The 20,606-nt window shown below is 55.5% G+C and overlaps 1 protein-coding gene across 1 annotated transcript in view; it reads left to right on the top strand.

The window, feature by feature from the left end:
- MROH1 (maestro heat like repeat family member 1) overlaps window positions 1–20,606 on the top strand; it is a 65,942-nt gene that overhangs the window by 10,513 nt on the left and 34,823 nt on the right. Inside the window, 10 exon segments of the mRNA XM_032467555.1 lie at window positions 456–601; window positions 6,518–6,649; window positions 7,064–7,226; window positions 7,392–7,490; window positions 11,768–11,850; window positions 11,852–11,920; window positions 12,097–12,237; window positions 12,516–12,608; window positions 16,428–16,506; window positions 16,684–16,797. Of these exon segments, the coding sequence (XP_032323446.1) occupies window positions 456–601; window positions 6,518–6,649; window positions 7,064–7,226; window positions 7,392–7,490; window positions 11,768–11,850; window positions 11,852–11,920; window positions 12,097–12,237; window positions 12,516–12,608; window positions 16,428–16,506; window positions 16,684–16,797 (1,119 nt within the window).

Raw genomic sequence — 20,606 nt, 5'->3', positions numbered from 1 at the left:
GTCTGGGGTGATGAGGAGGAGTCTTCAAGAGCTGCTGGTGGGACTGGCATGCCGCCCAGCAAGCATAGAGCAAAGTGTGGGCCAGAGGACCACCTTGGAGGCTGCTCCCCAGGAACCCTGAGCCTGCACCCTCTGCCTTTCATAGGAGCTCCTGTCCAGCAGGGGCAGCAGACATGGAGCAAACACAGCCTGGGTTGTAAGGTCTGGGTAGAGGTGAGGGGAGTGACCTCAGAGCAGGCGGCCAGTGGGTCCTAGAGACCCTGGCAAGTGAAGTGGAGGGAGGGAGTGGGTTGCGAGACTAGGTCAGGTGTGTGTGGCTGAGGTGTGCGAAGTGGCCCAGCTGGTGGGGCCCTGAGGCATGCGAAGTGGCCGGGGTCTGAGGACTCAGAGGCTGAGCATGGCGGTGGTGGCGTCAGTGCTGGGCCTGAGCACCCACACCGGGCTTTGTCGTGCAGAGCTGGCCACCGTCCTGCTGGACGCCATCACTGACAAGGACCCTCTGGTGCAGGAGCAGGTGTGTGGATCCCTGTGTGCCCTTGGAGAGTCTCAGCCTGAGGAGGCGCTCGGCGTCTGTGAGGAGCACCTGCGGCAGCATGACAAGGTATCCCTGCCCTTCCAGGGCGGGGCTATGGGGGCTGTGGGGGCTGTGGGGAGGAGTCTGTGGGGGGAACATGCAGGGTCTGGTGGGTGTGGAGCCGACCAGCCGGGCTGCTGTGGGCAGAAAGCCGCACCTGCAAGTCCAGGCTCCCTTGAGGCCGGCATGTCCAGGGTAGATGAGCTGCCCTGTGCCCTGGGGGCCAGTCCCATAGAGGGGGACTGGGTGGTCAGCACCACAGGGTCCATCCGCTCGCTCGCAGGCCCGGTGTTGCTGTCCCCTTTCACTCTCCTGCCAGAGACTACATGGCTGTCCCTGCCAGCGAGAGAAGGCCACTGGCATCAGCAGTCGCTGGAGCCCGTGGACGGGCCTTGGGGAGGGGCTGTGCCCGGCAGCCTGGGCCTGGGCTCCCAGCGCTCCTGCAGACTGCCGGTGGGTGGGTGCGGCCACTCGCAGGCTTCCTCTTCGGCTCTGCGGAGCCCGGCCCTGCAGAGGTGGCTGAGCGCCCACCCATCGCAGAAGAGGCTCCTGCCAGCTGCCTTTCTCCAGGGCCCTGGCTCCAGGCTCCTGTGACACTGACAGCTCCCTGTAGTAGGAAATAATCCTGCAGCCTTTCAGTTTTCCTCAGGGCGTGATTTAGGCCCATTCCTGGAAGGAAAGGAGACTTGCAGTCTCAAAAGATCACTTTTCTTTTTGTTTTATTTGACACTTTGATGACTAAAAGGGGCTCTCTCTGTAGTGTGTTCGCTCCCCTCTGCAGCTGCCACCTACTGGGGGAGAGAGCCCAGTCCTGCTGCGGCCCTAGGACGTCTCCCTTCGTGCAGAGGGTACCCTGCTGTACCCGGCTGCCCTGCTGTTCTTGGCCTTTGCAGGTTGCACAGAAGGCTGGGGCTGCTGCAGGGCTGTGGGTAGGGAGGCACGGTTCACAGATTAGCCAGGAAGGGCATGTCCACCGCGGCTCCCCTTTGGACTCGCAGTGCCCCTGCTGGGCGTCGGGGGGGGCCGTGCTGAAGTCCATGTCTGACTGGCGGACGGAGATTAGGGCTGCCCTAGCTGTATGAAGGAATGGCCAACAAAGAGGAAAGGTGGCTGAAAGAGGGTTTGTTATTTTTAGCAGTTCACAGCAAAATTGAAGTCTGCTTCATGAAAACTTGTTATTTTCTATGTCATTTATGACTTTACCCTCTTTTTAGCCTTTTTAGTTTCTTTAACCAGCTTTATAAGCAAAGTTCCTTATGTTTATAGTAAACGAGTGTTGTTGGGAGCTGTCCTTAGAGCATAACCCTTGTTGGGCACCCCCGGCCTCTGCTGCCTCGTCCTCGCCCTGTGACCGGGGGCTTCTTTCCCTCGCTTGTGCTTCTTCATAGCCATACTGTATTGGCTGCATCTTAGCTGACTGAGTCTCTCTCCAAAAAGATGTGGGCCCACAGAAAAGAGCCGAACACTCCATCTGGTCATCAAAGGTGGGGCAGCAGCTTGAAAGCCCGCGATACTTTGTGGATATCAGCTTCTGGCAGCTTCTGCTGCCGCCCGGGGCACTGGGGCACCTTTGCTCTCCAGCAGCTGGACCTGGTCTGTGCTCCTGGGTGGTGGCGGGCCTCACTCCTGTTGGCCGAGGCTCAGCATGGAAGAGGTGGACACAGGGACAAACAGGCTGCTTCACAGAGACTGTCAGGCCAGTGGGCGGGAAGTGGCCTTGGGAAGAGCGGCAGAGAGAGCTGCTTAGTCTGCCCAGGCCTTTGTGACAGAACGCCACAGGCTGGATGGCTTACAGACAGCAGGCCTGTTCCTCATGGTTCTGGAGGCTGGGAGTCCTAAGATCAGGGTGCTGGCAGGTTCAGTGCCTGGTGAGAGCCTGCTTCCCCCGAGTCCTCACCTGACAGAAGGGGTGAGGGAGCTCCCTGGGGTTTCCTTCCTGGGGGCACTAATCCCATTCCCCAGGGCTCCCCGTCACAGCCTGATCCCTCCCAAAGGCCCTGCCTGTGTCGTCCGCAAGCTGCCTCGGTTCAGTTCCCGCTGTGTGAGGATGGCAAGGGGCCTGGGGGCCTGGTGAGGCCCAACCGACCACTCTATCAGGGGGACCTCCGAGAGTCACTCCTCTGCTTGTTGAGCTCTCGAGAGCAACATAAAATGGAAATACAGCCTTTTCTTTAAAAATAAGTAGCTGTTGCAGTCTCTAGCAAAATCCCAATGATATTTTCTGCAGAAATAGAAAAGCCCATCCTAAAATTCATAAGGAATCTCAAAGGACTGTGAATGGCAAAAACATTCCCCAAAAAGAACAAAGTGGGAGGACCCACGCTTCCTGATTTCAAAACTTAACTACAAAGCTACAGTAATCAAACCAGTGTGGTGCTGGCACAGGGGCAGGCACGTAGCCCAAAGGAACAGAATAGAGAGCCCAGAAACAAACTCTCACATGTGTGGTCAGATGATTTTCAACAAGGGCACTAAGACCATTCAGTGGGGGAAGGACAGTCTTTTACAAACAGTGCTGGGAAAACTGGACATCCATCTGCAAAAGAATGAAGTTGGACCCCTACCTCACACCATACACAAAAGTTAACTCAGAAGGGACCAAAGACCTAAATGTAAAACCTAAAACTGTAGAACTTAGAGGAAAACATAGGACAAAAGCATGGGGACATTGGACTTGGCTGTGACTTCTTTGACACCAAAAAGCAGGCAACAGAAGAAAAAAATTGACAAATGTGACTTAATAAAATTTTTCATAATTTGTACATCAAAAGATACTATCCATGGAGTAGAAAGGCAGCCCCCAGAATGGGAGAAAGTATTTGCAGATCATACATCTGATGAGGGATTAATATCCAGAATATATAGAGAACTCCTAAAACTCAACAACAGAAAAACCAAACAGCCCAATTGAAAAATGGGTGGAAGACTGGACTAGACATTTCTCTGAAAAAGATACATGAATGGCCAATAAGAACATGAAAGGATGCCCAACATCACTAATCACTGGAGAAATGCAAATTGAAACTGCAATGAAACACCACCTCGCAGACATCGTGACCGCTACTGTCACAAAACCAGAAAGTAACAGGTGTTGGTGAGGTTGTGGAGAAACTGGAAACCTTGTACAGTGGTGGTAGGAGTGAAAATTGGTACAACGGCTGTGGAAAACATTATGGTGATTCCTCAAAAAGTTAAAAATAGAATTATCATATGACCCAGCAATTCCACTTCCAGGTAAATACCCCAAAGAATTGAAAGCGGGGTCTCTAAGAGGTATTTCCACACCCGTGTTCATAGCAGCATTGATCACATTAGTCAAAAGGTTGAAGCAACCCAAGTGCCCATCAGTGAATGGATGGATGAACAAAATATGGTCCTTCCAGACAATAGAATATTATTCAGCCTTAAAAAGGAAGTGAATTCTGACACCTGCTACAGTGTGGATGAACTGTGAGGACGGTATGCTCAGTGGAATAAGCCAGTCGCAAAAGGACAAATACTATATGATTCCACTTACAGGAGTTATAGAATAGTCCAATCAGAGACAGAAAGTGGAAAGGTGGGTGCCAGGCTGGGGGAGGGGAATGGGGGTTGGTGTTCCGTGGGGACAGTGTTTCAGTTTTACAAGATGAAGAGAGTGACAGGGATGAGGGTGGACGGTGGTGGTGCTGGTCACACAACAAGCCGAATGTGTCTGGTGCTCCTGAGCTGTGCTCTTGAGACGGTTAAGATGGTGACCTTTGTTACGCGTATTTTAACACACTACTGAAAAGCAAAAGACAAAACAAGACAAAGCTGCAGCCGGGAGTGACCCCATCAGTAGGACATTGTATTTTCCCCAGATATAAGCTGTACGTTTTTACTTAAAGAGGGTTGTTACTGCGTTCACTTTTCAGCCATGTGAGGCTTTCCTTGGAGAAGGATTGTTCCTGAGTGGGGCCTGTCCCATCTATTAATGGAGGTGGGGTTTTAAAACAGTGCTTACAGCCATAAAACAAACCAAAATTCAAGCCAAATCCTAGAACGAAAGTAATGCATGTACAAAGCTTTAAACTATATATATCTCCCTATGACACATTTTTTAGGGAGTACATCTTTTTGTGGGGCACCTAGGTTTCTGGTTCCAGTCCATCACAGCTACGGACCCAGCGGAACCACTGTGTCCCGCTTCCCTGAGGGCAGGTTGGCCAAGACCAAGTTGGCCCGCCGAGTTCTGGCAGACTGTGAGCAGAACCTGCAGAGCTCAGGGCCGGGCACTTCATCTCTTCCTTTTGATTTTCGGGGGGAAAAAAGCAAAGATCCCACCCAAACATCTTCATATACGAGAAGAGGAAATAAAAGCAGCTAAAAATGGGTACCTAATACACTGTGATGTGTATTTCCAAGACCAGGAGCCAAAGAGCAAAGCGACAAGAAAGGAGTGATGAGTCCCAATCACGTAGGGTCAGTGTTCCGGCTGCTTTTCAGAGCTGTTCTTCCCAACTTAGCAGGGATTTTGATTCAGTGGAATTGTACCATTTACAGTCACTCCCACCTTCCCCAGATTCTCTCACTCCCCAAAGAAAAAGTGCCTCCTGTGTCCAGCTTGCCACTCAGTGACTTCCAGTGAGGCAGCTTAGCCCCGCCGGGCAGGGCAGACTCCCCCCAAAAACCTCATATCCCACCTGGGAAGAGTGCCAAATTACTACAATCTGAAATAATGATTTATTACCAAATTTAGAACTTAAACGCAGGCAAGCCTGCTTGCTGAAGCCTGAAAGGAAAGGGAAGAGCTTGCTTACAACTGGAGTGGCCAGTACCGACGCAGTGTGGCCATCACTGCTGCCACCAAGACTTGCCACCCCACAGGACATTGGAGAGTTTGATACTGAGAAGAGAAAACTGAAAATTGGAGCTTCCCCCAGAAAACGATGGCCAGTTCCGTGTGAACTGCTGGTCTACCCAGGGGTGTGGGTGCTCCACGCTGGCTTTTCTCAGGAACAAATGTCATGTCCACTGGTGGCCTGGCATGAGTGTCTGTGCAACCCACTCAGCCGATGTGTCTCGAAACAGACATGCCCGGCCGAGCGAGCCCAGCAGTGTGGTGCGGGGTGTGTCTGGGACTCCCTGCACCCACACGGCAGCTCTGAGCAGCTGGCTGCGTGCCCAGGCCGAGGGGTCGTCCACTCCGTCTGAGCAGTACCTGGACGTCCTCCGAGGCTTCCCTCACCGAGCGGCGCCGAGGCCGTATCTCCTGTGGGGGCTGGTGCTGGCACACTCCTGCCCTCCCCGCTCTCCCCCGTGGGCTGCACCCAGTGCAGGCTGCTCTGCAGGAGGGATGGGGGCGTGCTGTTGGGGAGGGGCTCCTGCCCCAGGGTCACTAGCACCCCTTCCTCAGCCTGAGTAGCTGCAGGGAGCAGCTGGCCTGAGTGGCTCCCTCTTGCCTTTCTTCCTCCTGCCGCACGGGCTCTGTGCTGTCCCGGGCGGCCCGGCCCCTCCCACTGCACTGAGACTGCCCGCTTTGTCTGCACCCCTGCCTGGGGGCTCTGGGAGTAGTGGGGTCCTCAGGGAGAGGCCGGTCTCAGTCTTTCGTGGCTCCCTGAGCACTTCCTGCCCTCACCTCCCAGCCCTGTGATGCCCTAGGACTCGGGGTGGACAGAGCCCTTCCTTTGGCTGGGCTCTGCTCACCTCTGGGTCTTCTGTCCTTGCGGTGTCATCAGGGTGAAGTGCACAGAGGAGGCGCGCAGGGCCGGATACAGCAGGAGGGGCCGAGGAGGGGCTGTGTCAGGGCTGGGGCGCGCTGGCTGGTGGCAGGTTCACCCAGGAGGTGGGGCCTGCTGGGCCACTCGGAGTGGTGTCATTTCACACTGAAGTCTCAGAAGGCCCGCACTCCTTCCTAAGCTGGAGGACGGGCTGTGAGAGACAAGCAAGGCCCCCTCCTTCCCCGCCGGTTTCTCTCCTCAGCTTGCACATCCGTACCGGGCAATGATCCTGAGGGCCATGGAGACGGTGGTGAACAATCACCTCAGTGAGCTGGACAAGGACACGGCCAGGGCTGTCATCCTCCTGGCTTCCGGCGAGATGACCAGAGTGAAGGTATGAGGGGCACCTGCGCTGGCCTGGCTGGCTCGCCCTGGCTCGGGCAGGAATCCTCTTTCCGAGGCCTTTCCACCCAAGTGCGTCAGGAGTGTTTGTCTGGCAGCTTCAGCACTGGCCCCTCGGTCCTGTGTACTGACTACCCCTCTGGGGTGAGGAGGGTCAACCCACAATTTCAGATGGAAACAGAGAGCAAAACTCTTAAACTCCCAGGGCACAGAGGCACCTGTGCCCGGCTCTGCTGTTTGAGGGCGAGTTGGCTCTGTGTGGGGCCAGTGCTGCAGCCCGGAGAAGAGGCAGCGTGTTCTCTGATGTGACCAAGGGCAGAGTGGCTCAGGGTTGCCTCTTGGGCGACTTCAGGGTGAGGTACTGCCTGCTTGGGTCAGGGTGTCAGTTCAGGTTTTTGGGGGGCAGGAATTGGTCTACGACTGGCAGCAGGCGGCCAGCAGTGTCCTCGTGGCGGTGGGGAAGCGGTTCATCGGCAGGGTGATGGAGGAGCTGCTGAGCAAGTTCCAGCCCGGGGTCCTGCCCCACTACTTCGTTGTGCAGACGCTCGCCAGCCTCTCAGTTTCCAATGGTAGGTGGCAGCTCGATACCCACCCCCAGCCAGTCGAGGGGCCCTCCAAGAGCCCCGATGGCACCCCATGCCCTCACAGTTCTGTCATGAGCCCCAGGCTGTGCAGAGAGCGGTCCTGGCACGTGGCAGGGCCCTCTGCCTCTTCCTGACGCGCCTGTCTTGCAGTGTTCGGCATGGTGCCCTTCCTGACGTCCGTCCTGAGCACCATGCTGCCCATGCTGGGCGCCGCCAAGCACGACACCATGAGGGTGGTGTTCTGCTCCGGTAAGACGGGGTCTCTGCGGGGCAGGGGCTGCGCACTGCTGGGCCACTCCTGGGCCTTCTGACTCCAGTGCCCCTCTGGGGCGCGTGGGTCCTTTGGGCTGTAGGAGGAGGGTGGGACATTCAGGGGAAGGGTGACTGCAGGCGGGGCTGGGTGGGCACTGCTGCAGGTAGAGGCCTGGCCTCTGCCCTCTGACTGCTTTTCTCTGCTGCTGGGTTCCCCCCACCCCCCCATGCAGACCTCACACTGCAGTCCTCTGAGGCCTGGACACTTGACTGGGGGTGCGGAAGAGGCTTGCCCCACGCTGAAGCTGCTCACAGTCCTCCCCCTGCTCCGTCCTGGAAAAGTGACCTTTCCCTGGGCATTTTGGCGCAGAGTGCTCTGTCTCACCCTCTGTATGTGTGGCTCTCTGTGTGCCTGGGCAGGGGGTGGTGCCTCATGGCACGGCGCTTCATGGGAAGAGGGGGCTCTTGTGAGAGGGGAGTAGAGGATCCTGAAACTGGGGGCTGAGGGGCTTGGGCCTCCTCCAGCAGCCACCACACTGCCCTTGTCCGTCGACTTCCTGGTGTCCCCAGTGTCCCCGCCCATCTCAGGAAGACCGCGGGCTGGTACTGCGGGGTGGGAGGGGGAGGCTCCCACGAGGACAGGAGCCTTGTTGATCCCAAGCCCAGCCTGTTAGGAGGTCCTGGGCTTCCGCCCTAGGCAACCAGGCCAGGGGGAATGTGGAGGAGGCTTGGTTACACTCGGCAGGGGCGTGGTCGGGTGTGGTTACAACGAGAGGGTGTGGCTGCGGTGGGCAGGAGGTGGGGTGGGATTGGGGTGGGATTGGGGTGGGGCTGGGGGGCTCTGTAGTCAGGTGGAGGGTTGGAGGGTTGGTGTGTTTGAGGAGGGGTCCCAGGGAAGCTGTCCATCCTTTGCACACCTGGGGACTTTCCTAGCAGGGGCCTAGCTCTTTGGGCTCCAGCCCACCCTGTTCCTGGTGGCTCTCAGGGGCCCAGGGAAGGGCTCCAGCTCCTGCCAGCCCTCTGCATAGTCCCCATGTCCTCCATTCTCTATTCCCTGCTGTGGCCTCTTTGGTGCCTTCCTCTTGCTGGCTCCTCCCACCTGTGGGTGATGGCAGGTGCTTGGATTGAATGATGGAAACCCTCTTTGACCTAGTTTTGGCTAAAAAGGGAATTTGCGACAGGATCTCCAAGCAGCTGTGCCAGGAATTACTGCTGAGCTGGGAACGCAGGAGCAGGACGCGGAAGGGACCCAGGCAGAGCTGTGGGTCTGGGCGGGGTGTGTACCTTAGGTGTGCTGAAAACAGGGTAAGGGAGCAGGGGCAGGTGGGGGCGGAGACCAGCCTCGGACAGCGAGCATCCAGGCTGGTGGTGGTGGAAGAGCCTGCGTGGAGCCGTGGAGCTGTGTGCCCTGGACAGCTCCCCCGGGAAGCATTGGCAGCGCTCCTGGGAAGCGCTGAGCGCTGTGTGGAAAGCGGACATGCAGTTCTGAACTCTTCGTGCCCTTCCCTTCACAGGCCTAAAGTTCCTGCAGTTTCTACCCTGTTGGTGTTTGTGTAGGTGGGAGGGGCCAGCAGGCACTCTGTCTCTGCCGCGCTCCTACTGAGGTGCACTCCTCGCCACAGATGGGAATTCAGTGTCTGCAGTTGGAGGAAAGACCATGGAATGGCCTCAGGCAGGCCAGGAGAGTCCACATCAGCCCGGCGGCGGCCCGCGTGGGCCGGGAGAGGGCTGAGGCCTCTGGTCCTCGCAGGCAGCCTCTGGTTCTGGGCAGATCTGTGCCCACTGCAGGAAGGAGGCACAGGTGGGCAGTGGCACGGGCACACTCGGAGGACCTTGTCCAGTTTGCGGGACGCTGCGGCCAGGCAGGAGAAGAGCTGCAGGGAGGCCCCAGCGACGGTGTCGACACGTCCCAGGCAGCAGGGTCATGCATGGCCTGGCCACACTCTCTAGCACTGACCGGCAACCAAAAGTTACTGCCCACAAGGAAAGTCTCTGACGGGAGAGGCGGTAGCAAAGTAAACAGAAACCGAGACTTGGGGGAAGCAGACGGTTTAGAGAGAAGAAAACAGGCAGGAAAGAAACTGTTCTAACACACTGAGGGAGGTAAGAGAGGGTGCCGTCACGGAACAGCGTGGTGCTGTGAAGAAGCTGCGCTCAGAGAACCAAACCAAGCTTTTGGGAATTAAATACATGATAGCAAAAATGGAAGACAGAAATGGAGAGGAAAATTGAGGAAATCCTCCAGAAAACAAAGCAAAAATGTGGAAATAGGAGAGAGAGAGAGAAGAATTAGCAGGCGAGACCGTGAAGCCAGCATTCAAACAGAACAGCCTGGAAAAGACGAACGGAGAAAGTGGAGACGGGAGGGTCATAAATAATCCCCACATCTGCCCTGAACAGCGGCTGCTCCGGGTAGAGAGGTGCTCCAAGGAGCCACGCCAGGAGGCTTTGGTGGGGGAGCTGGTCCAAGAGGAGGCTGAGGGAATAGGATGGCCTTGGCTTCTTCCCAACTCCAGGGAGGGTGCCAGAAGGCCCTGGTGGAAGCCGGCTGAGGGTCCGAGTCCAGTCCAGATGGTGCTTGAGCTGAAGGATGGAAGAGACTTTTTTCTGAGAAGCAAGGATCAGGAAGGGTGTGGCCCCACGTGGCGTGGCCAAGGGAGCCCCAGGATGTGTGGCAAGAGCTGAGGAGGTTGCATTAGTGACTTGTGCCTGGAGAATACGGGAGACTCGCACCCCAGACCATTATTAAGTCTGGAAACAAAGCGGCACTGGAGTGAGTGGGTGGGCTCCAAGTGGCAGGGGCCCAGAAGGCTGGCCGGAAGGAGCTGGCCCTGGCTTTGTGGGGAGTGAGAAACAGTGCACATGCGTTAGCTGTCCAGAGAAAGCCAAACTGAGTGTTCGCTCCTGAAGGAAGGGAAACTGTGTGTGTGTGGAACTGATTAAGAACTCAAGCCTAGTAACAAATTCAGGGGTGGGTTTCTGCTTCTGGACATAAAGTGGCCCATTATCCTGAAAGAACTTTCTATGCAAAATACCTAGAAGCCCTGGTCAGTTTGACCAACAGCCTGACCGAACAGCTTAAGGAGGCAAAAGAGTAGGGCAGACCAGGGTTGCGGGGTGGGGGCACCTGCAGCCGAGATTTTAGCAGCTGAGTGGCAAGGGGACCAGAGCCCCCCAGACCAGACCCTCTAAGGCCCCATCCTCAGTGAGAGGACGACTGAGGACACAAACCCTCGGCCATGGGCTCCAGGAGTAGTTTTTTTCCAAAATGTCTTTAAGTTCTCTCTTGAGCACTTGTGACATGGTTGCCCTTCTGTAGACGGAGGCTTAGGGTTTATTCTTCCTGTTAGACTGCGAAACCCATGCTGAGAAATTCGCCTGACGAGTAGGCTGGGTTAGAGGTGCGTGGGCTGGCGAGTGGGCCCGTCCCGCAGATCTGTAGTCCCTGGGGTCGCCCTGAGGCGGCCTCATGGCTTGGCCCTGCCTGGCGCTGGGCTCTGGCCTCCGGAGGCCTGGCTCTGAAGCTCGCTGTCTCGGGGACCCCCCCCATTTCACCTCAGTACCCTTCCCCTTCCCTGGCACCCAGTCTTCCTTCCACGCAGGTACTGGGGGCCCACGCCTGCCTGCACAGCAGCCCTTGGGGAGCATGTGGCCTGCGTGTCTGTCAGGGGGAGGTGGGCACAGCCCCTTCTGCCTTACAGCAGACTGGCGGGCTGGGTGAGTGCCTGAGGGCGTTTTGGGGAGGTTGGTACCTGTACTGGTTTCCTAGGGCCGTCGTAACAAAGTACCACAAACTAGGGGGCTTAAAACAATAGTAACGTATTCTCTACAGCTCAGGAGGCCAGGATTCCACGAGTAGGGGGTGACAGGGCCGTGTGCCCTCTGCAGCTCTGGGGAGAGCCCTTCCAGGCTCCCCGGCGTCTGGAGGTGGCGGTGACCCTTGGTTTCTGGGCTCAAGGCTGCATCGCCTCGGTGTCTGCTCCTCCGCACCGTGTGTCTGTCTCTCTAAGGATACAGTTGTGTCGGGTTTAGGTCTCACCCTACCCAGCGGCGACCTCATCTTAACTAACGGCATCTGCAAAGACTGTATTTCCAAAAGCTGCGTTCTGAGGTTCTGGGGAAGGCGTGAGTCTGAGGGACTCTTCACCCCAGCACAGTTCTGTAGTCCCAAGCTTGGCATCCCGTGGGCCATCGGGGGCTTTAGAAGGTGCAGTGATGCAGAAGTAGGTGCCGCCTGCCAGCCTGTGCAGCACGCACCACTGGGGTCCCTGCAGCTCTGCAGCACTTCAGCGAGAGCACCCTGGAGTATCTGGCCAACCTGGACCAAGCCCCGGACCCCACGGTCAGGAAGGACACCTTTCGCTGCCGATATCTTCAGTGCCTATGACATCCTCTTTCACCACTGGCTGCCGAGCCGAGAAGCCAAGGTATGGCCTGCTCGGGAGTCTACCTGCAGGTCCCCACAGAGCAGGGCTTGTTTTCTGAAGCCTCCCCTTCCCCAGGGCCCCAGTGCTCCCTGGGGGAGGGCCTGGGTGTGATGACTTCACATGGGTCACACGTGCCACCGTGGTTTGGACGTGAACACCTGTCACTGTCCCCTCAGCTGCGACTGGCTGTGGTGGAGGCCCTGGGGCCCATGAGCCACCTGCTGCCCAGCGCGAAGCTGGAGGAGCAGCTCCCCAAGCTCCTGCCTGGAGTCCTCGCCCTCTACAAGAAGCATGCTGAGACCGTGCACGTGTCCAAGGTGCGGGGAGCCTGGCACACCAGGTGGGGGCAGCCCTGAGGGGGTCACATTCCTCCCTACCACCCTGCACTGGATGGGAGCCTGTGAGCTGGGACCACTTGGCCTCCTGGGGCCCCTTTCCTGATCCCTCCCCTCTCCTCCGAATTCTAGGTGCAGAGGTAGGGCTTTCTTATTTAAGCACCAAGGTGGGGTGTACTCTGGGAGGGTCCCACAGTCAGCCCGGGTGGGGCTGGGGCCTGAGGGGGACTGACAGCCCCTCTCCTCCATGCCACGAGCAGAGCCTGGGCCAGATCCTCGAGGCAGCCGTGAGCGTGGGCAGCCGCACACTGGAGGTCCAGCTCGACATTCTCCTGGCCGCTCTGCACACTCAGGTGGGCTGGGGGCGGGCCAGTATGGACCCCAGGGTGGTGCTGAGGGCTGGTCCAGCCAGATGGGGCTGAGGTGGGTGCAGCTCTCGGCGATGCCGCCACCTTGTCTGCTCCATGCTGGCTCGTGCAGTGTGACACAGGACACCCCTCCCCAGGCCTGCTGGGGGCAGGAGCAGGCCGCCAGCAGGGCAGGGGCAGCGTCTGCACTGGGTGTGGGTCCCGAGAGCCCGAGCACAGGCAGAGCAGAGGAGAGGCCCAGGTGGTCATGAGCAGGACCTGGCGAGGGGAGGGTCCTGAAGGCTCTACCAGAGAAAGAGCTTGGAGGAGGCCCCTCAGCCCTGCAAACCAATGCCCTTCCGGTCAGATGAGAGGCATGGAGGTCAGGTGGAGGGAACTGTGCGGGGAAGCGGGGTTACTCTGCCGTTGGTGGGCTGTGGGCTGAGCAGTGGGGACGTGCATTCAGTCCAGGGAACTTTCTGAGGGAGAAGGAGAGCAGAAAACCTATGGGAGCGAGAGCAGGCGGCTCTGCAGGGGCCGGGCTGACTCCTGGGCGCCCCTCACTCCCCCATCTCTGGGCCTGTGGCTCCTCCCGCACCAGCTGGGATGCCAGCCTGGCCCCACAGACCCCTGGCCCAGCCCTCACCTGCTGCACACACAGACTGCGCCCCTACTCTTGGTCCCAGCGAGGGGCTGGGGGAGGCCTCCAGTAGAGAGATTAAACAGTAATTTAAGTGCGGTGAGCAGTGGCAATGAACTCGAATAATTGTACGAAATGGATAGACTCCTAGAAAAAAATTTTAAATGTCAACATTGGCAGTGAAGAAATAGAAAACTTGACTAAACCAATAAAGAAATGGAAACAACATTCCAAGACCTACCTTCCTTAGAACAAACCCAGGACCCACGTGGCTTTAAGGTTGAGTTCTACCAGACTTCCGAGGAACAGCTAATTTCTGTCCCATGCAGGTGGGCTTGGAAGTTAGAAAAAGACCCAGAGCCGCCTGACTGATTATGTGAGGCTAGTCTTGATTCCAAACCCAAGTCAGAACCCGTCCAAGAAGGTGTGAGAACAATTACGAGGACAGACGTTGGGCCCTGGCACATGGTGAAGCTGACTGACCCCACAGCGTACCCCCACCACTGGGGCGCTGGCCCTGCCAGGGATGGGGGCTGGTTAGCTGCCTTCATCACAGAAACAGATTAGGGAGAATATTCTCTGATCTCAATCGATGCAGAAAAAGTTCTTAATGAAGTCTGACACCTGTTTATCCTTAAAACTCTCAGCAACTAGCCTTGGAAAGGAACTTCTTTAACTTGAAGTTCAGATGCCAAACCCTCAGCATTCATCAGAATGACTGGGACGCAGCACGCCCCTCATTGTCAAGAGTGGGGGAGCCGCCCTTGGTGTTGATGGCAGCGGGGCAGCTCCTGTGAGGAGAGCGGCAGCAGTGGGCCGAGAAGCAGTGGGGTGGGGGAACCTAAGATGTACGGACCGTCAGGTGTAAAATCAGCTGCAAAGAGGGATTGCACAGTGCAGGAATGTAGCCAATTTTGTAAGAACTATAAATGGAATATAACCTTTAAAAATTATATTGTAAATCTGTACTTACATAATATTGTACATCAAGTATACTTCAATTAACACCCCCCCCCAAAACCCCCAAACAGAAAGGAAGCGGGAGGAGAGAGGGCAGACCTGTCATTTACCTTTGCCAGCACCTAGCCTCCATCCCCGACTCTGCTTCCCCTTCTCCCAGACTGGCCGGCCCTGCCCTCCCCTGCGGGCACGTGCGCAGCAGGACCTGGGGGCCTTGTCTGTGCACTGCTGTGTCCCAGTGCCTAGAATAGTGTCACCTGTAAGCACTCGAAAGACTTATTTCAAGGATGACTGAGTTACTCATCTAGAAATTCACTCATGTGAACTGAGCCTGCTCACAAGCACTCGCACTGAGTTCAGCAAGGTTGCCAGTGACCAACCAGCCTGTAGAAATCCACAGCCCTTTCCTCCACCAGTAGTGACCACGAGAAAGTACAAAAAATGACATCAACAATAGGACATAAACTTATTGTGAAGTGTCTGGGAATTAATCTAACAAAGGATGCCCACAATCTCCACAGAGAAAAAGTTTACAACTCTGAAGAAAGTGAGAAAAAATGAGATATGAAGCACAGTGACACTTACTGTAGGAATGACGGCATGAAGCCAAAAACAAGCAGCTGTTGTCTGTGGGACAGAACGGGGCTGGAGAATGGGCTTAAAAGGGAAATATAAACACATAAAAGCTGAGAAGGTAGAAAAAATGTGGTATTTTCTTTTCTTAGAGCTGTCCACATCTTTCCTTTTTCTATTGGATCTTAGGGTTTTTTTCATATTGGTCTATAGCAGGTTTTTACAGTCTTGTGTCATGTATGTATGAATGTCTATCCCTACTTTGTCCTTTACTTTGTAGCTCTGTTTATGATCTTTGGCCCCAAAAATTATTCCTACATCAACATTTATCCATCTTTTATGCTCTAGTTCAGGCTGTGTTATTTACTTAGAAAAGGCTTTCAAGTTCCACGATCAGTTTTTAGATTCTCCCATTTCACCCTATACTCTTACTGTTTAATCCATCTGGAATTTATTTTAGGGAAAGAGTAAATGAGGATCCAGTTTTATCTTTTTTCCAGATGACTCCCCATTTGCATTAGTTATCTGTTGCCATTTAACCAATTACTGCACAACTTAGCACCTTAGGACAGTGGACAGTTGATTATCTTGAAGTCACTGTGGAGTCCAGGACCAGCTCAGTCTCCCTCACAGGGTCAGGCTCATGTGGGCTCCCCTGGCGGGAGGGTCTGCTTCCAAGGCGGCTCCCTCACTGCCGCTGGTGGGAGGGAGGCCTCCGTTCCTCCCCGGCCCTGCTTGAGTCCTCACAACACACACTGGCTTCCCCAGGACAGGTGACCCAAGGGAGCAGGCAGGAAGCGGTGGTGCCTTCTGGGACCAGGTTAGGTCTTTGCCATGGAAATAGCAAGGAGCTGGCTGGGAACCTGGAGCAGAGCCTGGGCCCCCATTCCCCTCAGCTCCTTCTCTGCTGATCAGGACGGGCAGAGCCCAGGCTAGGGCGAGCCTGTGGTTCCAGGGGCTGCTGGGCACTTTGGGGGTCGTGAGATGGGCTGTCCAAAGAGTCACCTTAGAGCCCTTTGTACGGAGACCCCGTGAGTGTCCTTAGCTGTGCCCTTGAGGGGTGTGTGTGGCCTGGGATGCTCCCCAGAGCTCAGCACCCTGAGTGTCACCTGCTGAGGTGCAGTGGGGCCCAGAGACACATTTGCCAACAGCCTCTGTTCTTGCTTTTTCAGTGCAAGTTTTTCTGTTACAGTTTGGAACAAATGGATGTAGGTGTTTGGTTTCTAGTCCTGTCTGTATTCGAGAGATGAGTGGGTTCCTGTGTGTGCCCAAGAGTGTAGTGCCCAGGGGGTGGGACTCTTCTCCTTCCTCATGAAGAAGTGTCCTGGGAGTCTCTTCTCCTGGCTGCTGGTGGGGCAGGGGTTGGGGTGGGGAGCGGAGAAGGAGCCCGGGCTCTTTGCCCTTAAGCTGACTTGGAGGCCAGCTGTGTGTGTGCTGCCCCCTCCCCTAACACAGCGTGGGGGCGGGGGTCCCTGAAGGGGAGAGCGCTGGAGGCCGAGGTGGTGCACCCGCCGTGGGGGTGGGGGTGGAAGGCCGGGCTCCCGCCAGTCTGTCTGGGCCCAGCATCTTCCAGAGGGCTGGCCCTCCCCTCCAGCCCACTGGGCCCCAGGCAGCCGGCTGGCCTGTGACCACTGCCCTCTGTGCCCGGGCAGGTGTGTGTGCCTGTGGAGTCGTCCAGCCCGCTGGTGATGAACAACCAGAAGGAGGTGTTGCGCTGCTTCACGGTGCTGGGTGAGTGGCCGGGGTTGGGGGGAGGCCCTTTGTGTTGTCTGGGGTTCTGCCCGCTGAGGCCTGGCTGGGCTGCAGCCCCCAGCGTCCGTCCTCCTGGCCGCCAGGGTGTGGAGGCACAGGTGGCCCACGGAGAGGACAGCTTGTCACCAGCAGCTCTGATGAGCACTTGCCCTGCAGCTTGCTGCTCACCTGACCGCCTGCTGGCCTTCCTGCTGCCCAAGCTGGACTCTAGCCACGAGAGGACCCGCGTGGGCACCCTGCAGGTGCTGAGGCACGTCATCTACTCGGCCGGTGAGTGCCTGCGGGGAGCCGAGACGCGAACGCAGATATGGGCCATCTCTTAGGTGAAAAGGAGCATTGTGCCTTGAACTCTTGAAGTACTGTTCCCAACTTTCCATTTTGCAAAATTCCAAACTTTATGAAAAATTGCAATAGTAGGGCTCCTCTGCCTGCCAGCAGGTCCATCACAGACGCTGTCTGCGGACACTAGGACGTGGAGCCTTTGCTCTGGGCCTGGTCGTCCCCACTGGGCCAGCGGCTCGGAGCCTTGCAGCCTGTCCCGTGGTCTGCTCGCCGCCACTCAGCAGGGGGTCTGGTCAGAGACACACAGCTTAGTTAATCTCTTGGACACGGACCTTTGGGATGAGCTGAGGCCGTTCTGTAGAATGGCCCTCAGTTTCCACATGTATGACGATTTCCTCACAATGAAACGGAAGGATTCAGGTTTCTTGCTTTACAGCTCATGTGGTCAGTGGTCAGCGCGCGCACGCCACACGCCTGCGCTGGTTCTCCTTGGTGCGTCTGGGGCACTGAGCCTTGGCCAGGGGTGCGCCCAGCCTGAGAGCTGAGGCCGTCTGTGCAGTTGTAGAAGCAGAGGGGACAGGAAAGACCATGCGTGGCCCTGGAAGCCTGAATCTTCTCTGTCCGGCACTTTATGGAACAGCTGGGCAGCTCATGACTTTTGAGGGGTGACAAGGCCGCAGCTTGTGGGGGTGGGGGGAAGACCATACTGGGGGCTGGGCTGTGCCGGGCGCTTGACGTGGATGGGGAGGACAGAAAGTCAGGCCCAGCAGCCTCTCCCCATACCCGTGGCGTCCACCCCCCACCCCCCACCGTCACCAGTGAGGAGGTGAAGGGACAGGCCTGGGGGACCTGCAGGCGGCACCGAGCCCTCGGCAGGCACAGGACCGGGCAGCCTGGCTGGCGGCGTCTCACTGCCCTGCTGTTTCTGTAGTTAGAGGCGCTGAGCGCACGCGCACATGTGTGTTTTCCTCCGTGAGTGCTCCCGCTGCAGTGACGTCCCCAAGTCCCCTCTCTTTGCCCATGTTTCTCGTTTTCCTCTAAGTTGTTTCTCTGGACACTGACGTGCGTGTCAGTGTCAACGTGCAGAGAACAGATTGTTTCCTTAGCCGGGTGATGTAGTTGAAAATGCACTTTTTCACTCTCCAGTGCGTCGGGGACTTACAGTGTCAGGACATGGAGATCATCGTGTTTTGTCATTTTTGAGCCTGTCACACGTACAGAAAACGTACGCCATTTAAAGTTCAGCTCCACGTGTGGTCCTGAGAAGAGCCCTCCGTCCACCCACGGCCAGTGCCGACTAGGACCCTACCTCGCCCAGGAGCCACCTTAGGCTCCCCCACGGGGAGGGGCAGTGTCGCCATTGTGCAGGCTGTGCGCTTGGGACCGCAGGTGTGAAACACTGGACGATTTCCTGTAGTGACCTGTGGGGGTTACCGCGCAGCGGGGTTCCCACGCCCTCCTCCCCATGACGCGTCCAGTTGATCAGACCACTGCAGCCTCTCCTCTCCTGGGGAAGGCTCGCAGCTTTTCCAGTTTGCCGCTACCACGAACATCTTCCCGAGCACAGTCTGTTGCACGTGACCAGGGGTGGAGTCTCAGGTCACACGGAGGCACACGTTCCGCTTTGGTAGATGAACCTTCCGTCCCCTAGAGTAGCCGTCTACACCCGTTATGCGTGCACCCAAGGCGCTCCTCGACCATCCATTTCAGCGGTGTCAGGGGCTGTGCTGCGGTTGGGCACGCTTGCAAGCATATTTCTCTTAGAATGAGAAGTTCATTGAGAACTTGTTGGTGTATCAGAAGTCCTTAAACATTTTTATTTACTTGATGACAACCAGATTTATTTTGTTTTTTCAAATTTATTGAGATATAATTGACATATAATGTTGTGTGAGTTTACTTTTTATTTTAAAAAAATTTTTATTGAAGTATAATCATTTATAATCAATGTTGCGTTAGTTTCTGGCATACAGTATAGTGATTCAGTTGTACGTACGTATTTATTTTTTCATATTCCTTTTCATTATAGGCCATTACAAGGTATTGGATATAGTTCCCTGTGCTGTAGGACTTTGTTGCTTATCTATTTTTTTATTTTTAACTTTTATTTTACTTTTTATTTTTATGTTTTTTGGCGGCAGGGGGTGAGGTAATTAGGTCTATTTATTTATTTTAGAGGAGGTACTGGGGATTGAACTCAGGACCTTCTGCCTGCTAAGCACGCGCTCTGCCACTTGAGCTATACCCTCCCCCCATCTATTTTATGCAGAGTGGTTGGTATCTGCAAATCCCAAGCTCCCAATTTAATGTGGTAGAACTTCAGGGCATACTACTGGATGGACGGCACAGCCTCTTCCCTGGCTGGGGTGGCCGAGATCAGGACCTCCTCTCCCCTTGCAGGCCTTCCTCACCACAGGAGCACTTGCGTCCCAAATGCCAGCCGTGTGGGAGGCACTGCCATGTGTCTGAGCTCCTGCCGGCTCTGGGCACCTGCTGGAAGGCCCTGCTACTGTCTGTCCCAGAGGCGAGGACAGGAGGCCAGCTGAGGTTCAGGAGTGCCCCTGCCTCGACCAGCATGAGGGGCGGATCTGGGATGCAAACCCAGGTCGGAGTGAACCAGAGCCCCACTGCTTTGAAAAGTCCTCAAACTTTGAGTGAAAATGTCATAACATGATGAAAATGTAGGGCCCTGGTTGGGTTCCCACAGGTCCTAAAGGAGAGCGTGTCCCTCTGCACCGGAGTCCAGGGAGCATGTCTTGTGCCAAGTGGACAGCACACCTTCCCAGTCAAGTCAGTTGTGTACAAAGTGCCTGCCTCTTGTTTTCTCCCCGTGGACGTCTTTCTGTGTTGCTTTCTTGTCTTCTGGTGTCAGCCATTGTTACTGAAGAATCTGACGACAACCTGAACTTCCTTGTAGAGGTTTGGTCTTTTTCGCTTGGATGCCCAAAGGAATTTTAATTTTTTATTCTAAATCCAGGAATTTTAATGACTCTGTTGGCTGCTCTGAGGTGATAACTTTTCCTCAAGAATGTGGAGGGACCTTTCATGTGTAATTTCAAAACTTAGTTTATCTCAGGAATTTTTTTTTAAATTACAGGATTTCGATTTTCCACTGTTTCAAAATCCTTCTTTGGAACTCTCTGTTATATGTGTGTTGCTTCATCTTTGCCTGTCTGCTCTACTTTTAAAATCAAATCTTTTAAAGCTTTTTGGCCTCCAGTCATCTTTTCCCCCCAGAGTTTCATTTTCTAGGGCTGAGAATAAATTACATTCGGCAGAATGCACAAATCTTGAATGTCCAACCTGGTGACATTTTACACATTGTTCACCCATGTGACCATTACTGAAATCAAAATGTGAAGGAAAAAAATCCCCAAAGTTTCCCTGTACTTACTCTCAGTCACTCCATCCTAAGAAGTAACTGTTTTTCTGACTCCTGCCACAATCGGTTAATCCTGCCTGTTCTCGAATCTCATGCGAGTGAGTTCGCTGTAGTAGGTAGTCTGTCTGTCTGCCTTCTCTTCCTTCCATAAGGCCTTTGACGTTCATATGTGTCATGCGCATCAGCTCATCCTTTGCTGTTGCTGAGCTGTATTCCACTATGTTTTGTGAAAAAATGCTCTCTTTCCTGTTAATGGACATGGGATTGCTCCCAGGTCTGGGCAGTGATGAAGAAAGCCGCTGTGACCTGACCTTCCTGGTACAAGTCAGTTTGTTGGCACGAACGTGTTTCTCTAGGTGCGGAATTACGGACTGAGGACAGGTGCCTGCTTAGCATTATCACAGACTGCCAGGTG

The sequence above is a fragment of the Camelus ferus genome, chromosome 25 (genome assembly GCF_009834535.1).
Source record: "Camelus ferus isolate YT-003-E chromosome 25, BCGSAC_Cfer_1.0, whole genome shotgun sequence".
Taxonomy (NCBI): Eukaryota; Metazoa; Chordata; class Mammalia; order Artiodactyla; family Camelidae; genus Camelus; species Camelus ferus.
This window is presented reverse-complemented; position numbering and strand designations above follow the sequence as displayed.